The sequence below is a fragment of the Taurulus bubalis genome (assembly GCF_910589615.1).
Source record: "Taurulus bubalis genome assembly, chromosome: 13".
In the NCBI taxonomy this organism is placed as follows: domain Eukaryota; kingdom Metazoa; phylum Chordata; class Actinopteri; order Perciformes; family Cottidae; genus Taurulus; species Taurulus bubalis.
The window spans coordinates 1,739,754-1,751,040 of record NC_136601.1 but is presented as its reverse complement, the minus strand read 5'-3'; the positions used below and the strand labels follow the sequence as shown (position 1 = coordinate 1,751,040).

Sequence of the window (11,287 nt, the reverse complement as noted above, 5' to 3'; positions counted from 1 at the left end):
ACACAGTACCTCCTGTAGTGTATTTATACACATGAGACAGAGCAGTACTTCCTTATGTTCAGAGTACTTACATGTACTTCATGTACTGTGTACAGCCTCAATGAACACATTAATGAACATGATCTCTGGTATATGTTAAATATTATTATATATTCACCGTGCTTCCTGTTGGCCACCGAGGAACTTTTATTCTCATCTCATTGGTTAACAGCTGTCCAATCAGCTGCTTCTGCTTCTTCTGCCTCTTCTGTTTCTTCTACTTCTATTTCTTCTTCAGTGTATTTCTTCTTCTGCTGTTTCTTCTTCGGTTTCTTCTACTTCTATTTCTTCTTCTTCTCCTTCTTCTTCTTCTTCTTCTTCTTCTTCTTCTACTTCTTCTACTTCTATTTCTTCTTCTTTTTGTTTCTTCTTCTCCTTCTATTTCTTCTTCTGCTTCTATTTCTTCTTCTGTTTCTTCTGCTTCTATTTCTTCTTCTGTTTCTTCTACTTCTATTTCTTCTTCTATTTCTTCTTCAGTGTATTTCTTCTTCTGCTGTTTCTTCTTCTGTTTCTTCTACTTCTATTTCTTCTTCTTCTCCTTCTTCTTCTCCTTCTTCTTCTTCTTCTTCTTCTACTTCTTCTACTTCTATTTCTTCTTCTTTTTGTTTCTTCTTCTCCTTCTATTTCTTCTTCTGCTTCTATTTCTTCTTCTGTTTCTTCTACTTCTATTTCTTCTTCTGTTTCTTCTACTTCTATTTCTTCTTCTGTTTCTTCTACTTCTATTTCTTCTTCTTCTTCTTCTTATTGTTGCTGTTTCTTCTTCTCTTCCTATTTCTTCTTCTGCTGTTTCTTCTTCTGTTTCTTCTACTTCTATTTCTTCTTCTTATTATTCTTGTTGTTTCTTCTTCTCCTTCTATTTCTTCTTCTGCTTCTATTTCTTCTTCTGTTTCTTCTACTTCTATTTCTTCTTCTTCTTCTTCTTCTTCTTCTTATTCTTGTTGTTTCTTCTTCTCTTCCTATTTCTTCTTCTGCTGTTTCTTCTACTTATATTTCTTCTTGTTTCCTCTTCTGTTTCTTTTACTTCTGCCGTCATTTCTTCTGCTGTTTCTTCTTCTTCTACTTCTTCAGCTGCTTCCGTTTCTTCTTCTGCTGTTTCTGTTTGTGGTTTCTTCTTCTTTGCTTTTGATAAACATTTTACTAAAGTAGTGTACTTATCTCAGTAGATCCCTGTGAAGTACCACACTGTAAAACACTGTTACTGTAATAGTACGTGTTCCAGAGTAAAAATACCCTATTCCAGTAAAAATACTAGTACCAAGGTGTAAAAATACTGTACCAGTGAAAGTACTAGTACCACAATAAAAATACTGTTCCAGTAAAAGTACTCGCACCCTGGTGTAGAACTAGTTCCAGTGAAAGTACTAGTACCACAATAAAAAGGCTGTTCCAGTAAAAGTACTAGTACCACAATAAAAATACTGTTCCAGTAAAAGTACTAGTACCACAATAAAAAGGCTGTTCCAGTAAAAGTACCACACAGTAAAAATACTGTTAGAGTAAAATGTCCTTCAGTATAATCAGTAAAGTGTAGTGAAGTATTCAAACTGTGACTGTTCTAACATGAAAGTAGCATAACAATAAAAGTACTCGAGTAAAAGTACTTCAGTTACATTCCACAACTGGACTTTTGTCTTATTTTTTATACTTTTACATTCTGGTAGTAATAAAGCATTTTTACTCCAGTTGAATTTAGACTACGGGACTTTTGCTTGTAATACAGTATTTATACACATAGTATTTGTACTTATACTAGTAAAAAGATCAAAGTACTGCACTGCAAACTCACAAGCTTTAAACCTGCAGCAGCTTGAACTCAACTACGATCAAAACCAACAAGCGCTGCACTGATTATTGATCATGTAAAGAACTCGTAGTTTTTTGTATTCTGACAAACTGAATATTTTACCACATTTTTTTCCAGTCTAATTATCTTTTAATCTGCGCTTATTGTTTAAACACAAAAAGTACCAGGAAATGAAAACAGGACAACGGGAAAACTGCAATTTGTTCAACTTTATTGAGAAAAAAAACCCCGATCACAGAGCGATCAGGTGATCAATCGGAGCGATCAATGAGCCGGTGAGAGCTTGAGTTTCATCTTCAGTGCAAAAGAGGAGAACAGTGTCGTGATGAACTAACGGCTCTCGTCTAAAAACAACAAAACAAAAACAGAATAAAACCAAAAGGCTGTCGTTTATTTTATGTATATATATATAATATCTCAGCAGCACATGAACCAATCACTGACATGCATTAAATTATTATTATTTACTGTAACAGTTCTCTCTTCAGTCCACTGCGTGTTTTGTTTATTATTTTCGTTGTTTTGCAGTTGGCACATTCACAGCTCAGAGTCCTCCGTCACCCGCTTCTTTTATTTTACTTTTATTTTGAAAAAAAGCAGAGAAAGAAAAAATAATAATAATAATAATAATAAGTCAAGAATTTAAAAGCGTTTTAGGACCAAAAAAGAAAATTATGAACAAATTGCTGTTATTGGCTGATGAGAGGGGGGGCGTGGCCACATGAGAAGATCAAACAGTTTATTCCAGCAGTGAGAGAGAAGGAGGAAGAGGAGGAAGAGGAGGGTCACATGGCGTATTTCTGAGTCCAGTCCTGAGCGGTCTTGTTGTACCTGCAGGAGGAAGAAGGTGCAGGTGAGTCATCAGCTGTTCACGGGAGAGGAGACGATGCCATGCCACACACACACACACACACACACACACACACACACACACACACACACACACTAAACTGTGAAAGAAAAACACAAAAAAAAAACATTCAACAAACTCACTGAATGAAGAAATTACATTTTTGTGGATATTATTTTATTTAGATATTTTTCTAATAATTTCTTTCATGTATATATTTTTCTCATGTATTGTTAGATATTTAACTAATATATTTAAAATATTTTTCTGATATCCTACACATTATTTTCAGGATATTTAATCACATTTAATGAATTATATTTTATATATTTCATTTATATATTTTTCAGATATTTGAATCATGCAGTTTGGATATATACAAATTATTCCGATATTTTCCTAAAATATTTAAGATATTTTACTCATCTGAGATGGGGGTATGAACAAACTAATGAATTATCAACTAATATATTGAATTTTAAGCATAATTATAATGTATAAGTATTTCATACTTCACTACATCTCAGAGGAAACTTTTTATTCCCTTTACATTTATCCGATAACTTTAATTACTTTACAGTGAAAGATTTTACATTTAGTTAATAAAATTAAACATATTGTCAATTATTAAACAAAAACCTTTTCCGTTTGTGACCTAATAAAGAACGAGAACTTTTACTTCTGATACTTTAAATACATTTTGCTGATACTCATGTACTTCAACTTATGTCGGATTTGAATGCAGAACTTTTACTCGTATTTATATTGTACTTTTTAAACTTCTTTACGTTTATGTCTGGAATAATTATCTGTTGTCAGCACTTCTATTTCTTCTTCAGAAAAAAAAAGCTTTCACTGGTTTTTCATGTTTTAGCTTCTTTAAATTCCTGCAGAACATTTTAAACTAAAAATCAGTTTCATAAAATTATCTCCAATGTGAGTTCAAGCGAACGCTTCATTCAGAACATCATCACCTGAGGACTGAAACCGTCCTCTAGGGTCTCTTCAGACTCCATTCACTAAAACATGAAAGCTCAGCAGCCCAGACTCTCCTGCTGCGTCTGCAAACATGCGTTCAGCATCGTGCTTCAAGGCCAAATCAGAAACCACGTTTTCAGGTGAGCCGCTCTGCTCCAATCAGACGGCAGCTGAGCCGCTCTGCTCCAATCAGACGGCAGCTGAGCTCTTACCCTCTCACAGCATGGCATACTTCTCTGTCCACTCCCTGGCTAGTCTGCTATACCTGAGACAGACCAGCTGGTTAAGACCGGCACCTGCTGCGTCAGCACAGACTGTGTACTTTATACTGTGTACTTCAGACTGTGTACTTCAGACTGTGTACTTCAGACTGTGTACTTTATACTGTGTACTTCAGACTGTGTACTTCAGACTGTGTACTTCAGACTGTGTACTTCAGACTGTGTACTTCAGACTGAACACCAACATCCAGAGATAAAGATATCAAATACTTATTAGTTCATCTCTCATCTGCTCAGTGAAGATGACGGATGATGAAGGTTTTTGCCCCTGATTTATCTACAGAGTTGTATTTATTTATTTATTTAGTGTAAATTATTGTTTTCATTGATCCTAGACTGTTTATTGTCTCTTATTTTGGATGATTCTATTTACACACACACACACCTATATGAATAAATATAGTTTAAAATGAGGTGAACTCACTTAACAGGGTCTGTTTTGTAGATGCGGGCGATCTCTGGCACTAGCGGGTCGTCGGGGTTCGGGTCACATAACAGAGAACAAATGGACAAAAGGACTGAAAGAAAGAAAGAAACAGTTTAGACATCAAGTTTACAACTGAAATTACATAACTGCACGAATACTAAATCTACTGAAACAAAATGACCGCTTTGTGTTACAGATTTGATTATTCATATAAAAGTGTACAACCTCCCAAAAAGCTATAAGATCATTTAATAACACAAATGTTTGAATTGTATCTTAAAGTTTCAACTATCAGCAAACCGCTGATCTGGTTATAATCTGACATTTAATATTTTATAGAGTTCAAATATTGTAATGATGCATCACGAGAGAATTTTAATGATTCTTAATAATCGTATATATATATATATATATATATATATATATATATATATTTTCTTTTAATATATAAAAAAATATATATTTAAAAAAAGAATACATATATATATAAAATAATATATACAAATATATATTTATAAATAAAAATATAAATATTTATAAATAATATACATTTATAAATAAAAATACATTTATAAAAAAATTAAAATGTATATATTTATAAAAAATATATACATTTAAATATTTAACACAAATAAATAAAACATATATCTTTTTTTTGTGTTAAATATATTTTTATTGTATTTATTGTTGTTGTCTAAGAACAACTTTTTGTAAAAATGAAAGGCTCCTCTCACCTTTAGAGATAGTTAATGCAGGAGACCACTGTGATCTCAATATATCCAAGCAGATGCTGCCGTTACTGTTAATATTTGGGTGATAAATTCTTGTTGTGAAGGCGACCTTAAGGAAAAAAGAGAAACGGAGAATCAGAGAAGCTTTCCATAAAAACGACAACAACATGAACGATGTAGTAAACCAACATCTACTGAAATGTAAATATTAAAGTTAAATCACTTGTCATATTGCTGGTTACTGATCAAATAGAACTCCAACAGCATCACATAAGATTGTGACTTGTTTATTGAAACTTGTATAAAACCACTTGTTTTATGACATTTAACGTAATAAACGAGTGAGAGGAGCGGCTGACTGACCTTCGGTGGTTTGAAGGGATAATCTGTGGGGAAATGAATAGTCAGGAAAAATACACCGCCCTGATAGGGACTGTCAGGCTGCAGCAGAGGAGACAGAACACGGGTTGAACAGATGTAAATATACAGGTATACAGATGTAAATACACAGGTTATACAGATACATAGATACAGGTTATTTGGATATATATAAATACAGGTTATACAAATACAGTCAGGCACCATCACTCCTGAGATCAGTCTGCATGTAGTTTCATAATCATTTTAGAAAAGTACTACACATTGTTTTATATACTTTTACTACCAGTTTATCTCTCTATACATTAAATACATCCCAGTTTAAAGTGTATTCACTTTGCAATCTATGTAAATATATCAGTGTTATGCTATAACCTATGCACTATTCCACAGCTCAGCCTCCGATCCTTTACGTGTTGAAGTTATTGTTTTCTCTCAGGATTGTTGGTCTGTATTTATGTATTTTATGTGCAGTACTTTGTCATAAAGACGAGCTGCAGAAGTTAAAAAGTAACCGGTTGTTTAATCTCGTGATGTTGTGAGGAAACCATTAAATATAAGAGAGAGGTGTGATACTTACAGGCCCCATAATAGTAGCTTGCCAATGAAACACTGAGGGGAGAAAACAAAGTAAATGTGCTGAGTCAGATGGTCACATGAACACACATGAACACACACACACACACACACACTGAAAGTGTCAGAAAAACCCAAAAGCTCTCACTGTCTTCCCCGACGGGTCCGGCGGAGCACTGAGCCGGAGGATCTCTGGACAGATCGGTCAGCTCCTGAAGACGAGAGAAGAAGAGGAAGTAAAAACACCGACTCTGAAGTCTGGAAACAAGAGAAGGTTCATGAAGAATGTTCACAACACAACGAGCCGGTCACCATCAGATGGTTAATGGTAAAATGTTTTGGTCTCTTCAGAGTGCAGCCACCAAAGCTCTAGATATCCGTCTCCGTCTGCTTTGTTTGGTATTTTGCATTTCGTTCTCTGGGACCAGTTCCTGTTTGAAAACAGCAGCTGATCTCAGACAGGAAGTTTAACCTTGAGTTTAAAGGTTTAAATACAAGTTTAAATACGAGTTTAAAGGTTTAAATAAGAGTTTAAAGGTTTAAATACAAGTTTAAAGGTTTAAATACGTGTTTAAAGGTTTAACCCCCGACAGTCAGAGAAAGACACCAAAAAAACAAGTCGGAGTCGAGTTCAGAGAAGACAGAACTCAATCATCCCAAAAGTTAGAGATTCATAAAAGATTATAGTATTTATAAAGGAGAAACAATAAAGTATAAATATATATACACAACAAACAATATAGTCTAAAATAAATAGTACTGAAACCAGTGCAAAAATAGAATATCAATAAGAGGAAGATGTGTGTAAATGTACACGTTCCATCTTTTTGAGAGTCAGCTGGTTTAGTCGACATAATAATAATCTGTTTTGGAGTCAGACGTATTTAAAGTGAGTTGTGCAAAAGCTACCAGAGGACACCGAGGTGGTCTGGTTTCATCTGAGTCCAGTATGGAGACCAGTCTGGAGACCAGTATCTTCTCTGGCTTCAGCACTGTGTCCACTACAGCCGCATACAGACAGCAGCGCTGGTTAATCTGAGACCTCTAAGCGCCACAAAAGTGAAAGCACAGCCCGGTCCGGTGTAATCTCAGTCCCCACCGAGGTATGATAGATAGAGAGAAAGATATATATATATGTTAGGATTATGTGTAGTTTCTGCCTCTCTGCTGGTATAGTAACTCATAGTAGTAGAAGTCTGTTCTTCGCCTCATACGGACGCAAAAAGTACATTTAACACGATCATCTTCACCGATACTCCAACCATTAAATAAATCCACGTCGGAACCATTCTAAGTACTTCAGTTAAAATACTGATCACCTCGTTGCATTCGTTTAGATTTGAACGCACATTAAACACAAACCGACACACACGCGCGTTGTCACCGATTTTAAAGCAGAACGACTATTTTTACTCGTGCGGACAGAAGAGCCGGGGGTCCGGATCGGGATCCACCCGGCTGCTTACGGGACCAGGGTTGTGTTTCAGGTCCGCCTGAAGCCAAACCGGCTGTGTGTGCGTTGGTATGCGACACACACACACACACACACACACACACACACACACACACAGCTCATCTTTCAGATCTGACTTGAGTTCGGGAGGCGAGGAATCGGTCAGGAATTCAGACGGAAGCAGCTGAGACACACACCGCTCACACAGACTATTTTACTGAAGTTATTAAACCATATTTTACTAGTTTAATAAATAAAAAGTCCCCTGAAAAATCCTCAGATCCACTTATGAAAAGAAGCGTTGAACTATTCTGTACCGCGACACAGAATAGTTAAACGCTTCTTTTCATAGACGTTGATATTTTAAATCTATGAATAACATTAAAATGTGTATGTTTTTATTGTTTAAAGCGTGAACATTGTGACGACGGTCAGGAACTAAAACCTGCAGGTGTGCGTCATAAACACGTCAGTGTTTTGTGTTATTATTAATCCCCGTCGCTGCCAGCAGGGGGAGACAAAAACGCCTCAGTTCCAGACACTAAAACAAAACTGTTTCGTATACAAATAATACAGATTAGTATATACTTATACAATATTGTATACACTGTGGGAAGCGAACAACTGTTTAGCTTCTGTCGTTTTGGTTTTACTCGGCTGACAGTTCTTCAGTTTCCTCATTCTGATGACGCGTTTATCGGAAACTTCTCTGGAAAACTGAAGATTATAAACCAGCAAAATAAATTACATTTTACTGTTATTAATATTAAACATGTCATCTGGGTTTCAAACCATGTGATGAAGTGTGTAAAAGTAATAGTAACTAGAAAGTAATAGTAATGTGTTTTATTATGCAGGAGCAGAAAGACTCCATGGATGTTTCTTTAAATATGAAGGATCACATTTTAGGTTATAGTTCGCTGTATAAAGTACAACAATAAGTAGTATTTAGAAACTCCTAAACGGATCAATAGTCATTAAACTGCGTCGACATCTTACAAGAACCACCAACAAAATATCAAACTTAAGAGCGGCGACCACCGTTTAATAATTAATTCATGAGACAATTTTAAGTAGCTCAAAAATACTTTAAAATGTCCAAGATCACATCTTAAAATTAATAGTAAATATGAGAAATTATTCACATGAAAATATTGTGTTCTTCCCTCTGGGTTAAGAATACTTTCAGGTTTCAGTGCTGATATTTTTCATTTTTACTTCAGAAAAACAGAAACCTACGAGCCAAAAGTAAATCTGTACCTCCTTTATACAGATTTATTTATTAGTGTTTATCCAACAACAAAGACTAAAGCTGGTCGTCATATTTTATCCTCCGTGATGATGAATGATTCAATATGATTATTTATTATACTTCAATTTAATCGTATCGTGATGAAATCAGATGGTAAAATATCCCGATACATAAATACATCGTCTAAATTGATAAAAATAAATTTAAAAAAAGCACATGCCAACTTTACTTCCTTTAACACGTGTGAATATATGGAAATATTTATCTTTTCCCCTGTAAATTCATTTTAAACTGTTTATTAAATGAGAAAATACTATGTTTTAATTCACATTCATCTTTACTGATGTGGTTATTTCACAGACGTATTATTAAACTAACAGAACAGTTTAACTAGTTAACAATATAACAGGAATCGTGGGATATATATTGTTAGATATGAAATGTCCTTTATTGAGGTATAATATATTGTCCGTACTTCTTCCTCCATTAAGTCTTTCAAAATAATTCAGTCAAAAATATTGTGGCTTTTGAGTGAATTATTACTTTTATCATCTCAACTTCTTCCTGTAAAAATATTAAAACACAGGAACTTCTTATAAAATTACAACTTACTGTAATAACCCATCATGAAGTATTACATCAGGGTACTACGTGTACTGATAAGATGAGGGTAAATAATTAAGCCATAATATTAAAAACACAAGACTACAGATATTAAGTTGTTTGTGAAGAAAAAAAAAGTTGCCTTTAGTAAAAATATTAGATTTAGTTAATATTTCAATCCAAAACATGTATTGGGAGGAAAAAGGTAATATCGAAGGACAGTTTAAATCACATTATACAACGAAAAATATACTATACACACACACACACACACACACACACACACACATATATATATATATATATATATATATATATACACATATATATACATATACATATATATATTATTTAAATAAACAATTACTTTTCTTAGTTTTTGGTCAGTAAAACTATAAATACAAGGCTCATGCTTTAAATAATCAAGCCATAATATTTTATCATTTAGTTAAATCATACGACTACAAATACAGTTGTGCGTTTTGTTTTTTTGCCTCAAGTAAAAATATTAGATTTAGTTAATATTTATTTAAAAAAAAAAAGTAGTAATATTTCTTGAATTCATTATTATGAGGAAAATACTACAGCATGTGTCTGGTAATATTAAAAGGACAGTCTTTAAATCACATAAGACTATATAATATATATATATATATATATATATATATATATATATATATATATAAATATTATTTAAAAAAACAATGACTTTGTCTGAAGTAAAATTATTAAATGTAGTTAATATTTCAATCCAAAACATTTATTGGAAGAAAAAGCATTAATATATATTGAATTAATTATTGTGAGGACAATATTACAGTATTTTAAATGACATAATACAACGACTCCTTGTCATTATATCACGATATTATTATATTGTATTCATGTTTATTTAAAAATAAATACATGACTTTTCCTACTTCTCCTGAAGTAGAACTATAAATACAAGGCTCGTGCTTTAAACGCTACATTTCTAACAACGCGGTTTGCGTTGGCCTCACTTCCCTTGAGCATAAACGATAAATAAAGAGTTTCTTCCACCGACAAACCGACCGAAACAGAACCGACGAGCGTGGTCAAAATAAAGATGGTGTCAGAGAAATGACTGTACAGTTATTTTAATGGAACACTGCGAGGCCCGCAGCCGGAGCCAAACACCGGGGGAGGGTTACGTTTCACGAAGAAGAACAAATAAAACCCCGCAGTACGAGTCTGGACGGGGAAACGAACCCAACACAGAAACACGAGCCGTTTAAATAAAGGAGAGGAACCCCGGGAGTTAACAGAAAAAGCCCCGGTTAGAAAAAGCCAACCGTCGTGTCATCGGTAGCCGCTGCTGAGCTAGCTAATAGCTGCAAGCTAACGGCGGCTACGTTAGCCGCCGTTAGCTTGCAGCTATTAGCTAGCTCAGCAGCGGCTAGCTTAAGAGGAAGCCAGAAGCGGTAAACTGGTCGTAATTACACGCAAGAGGAGGAGGAATATAAAGAAAAGGCAGTTACCTTCGTGATTCGTTTTAAAGCCATTGTGTCTGCGTAAAGGGACCGGCTGTCGAGGTGAAGGAGTTGGAGGAGGAGTTGGAGGAGGAGGAGGAGGAGGAGGCCAGCTAGGTGGCGCTAACTAACTAGCATCTAGGACGTCGCTAGCCGTTGTAGTCTTAGCTGTAGCTATGCGACGGGCTCAGAACTACAACTGGGTTCTGGTGCTGCTGTTGTTGTTGTTAAATCGGGCTTTTACAGCTCAGGTCTCGGAGACCGGACTCTCCAGCAACACGTCAGCCCCGACGTTCAGGCTGACACGGGAATAAAGGACCGACCGCAGCGGCTCAAAATGTCTTCCGTTCCTCACAGCAGCTGTCAGAGGACCGGCAGCAGGAGCGCTCACTCCGACCAGGTTTACAGGCACCGAAAAAAAAAAC

At 35.0% G+C, this 11,287-nt stretch overlaps 1 protein-coding gene across 2 annotated transcripts; it reads right to left on the bottom strand.

Annotated features, from left to right (window-relative positions):
* Positions 1–2,037: 2,037 nt before the first annotated feature.
* ube2d2l (ubiquitin-conjugating enzyme E2D 2, like) lies at positions 2,038–11,154 on the bottom strand. 2 transcript variants are annotated; one of them, XM_079229129.1, is made up of 8 exons: positions 10,872–11,154; positions 6,213–6,276; positions 6,069–6,100; positions 5,474–5,551; positions 5,114–5,219; positions 4,377–4,470; positions 3,884–3,936; positions 2,038–2,674 (listed from the first exon to the last, which is right to left on the bottom strand). In XM_079229129.1, the coding sequence occupies exons 1-7, from the start codon at positions 10,893–10,895 to the stop codon at positions 3,888–3,890; spliced, it is 447 nt and encodes a 148-aa protein (XP_079085255.1). In that variant the 5' UTR covers positions 10,896–11,154; the 3' UTR covers positions 2,038–2,674; positions 3,884–3,887. The 2 variants fall into 2 exon arrangements, with proteins under 2 accessions (XP_079085255.1, XP_079085256.1); XM_079229130.1 differs by lacking the exon at positions 3,884–3,936.
* Positions 11,155–11,287: the final 133 nt, after the last annotated feature.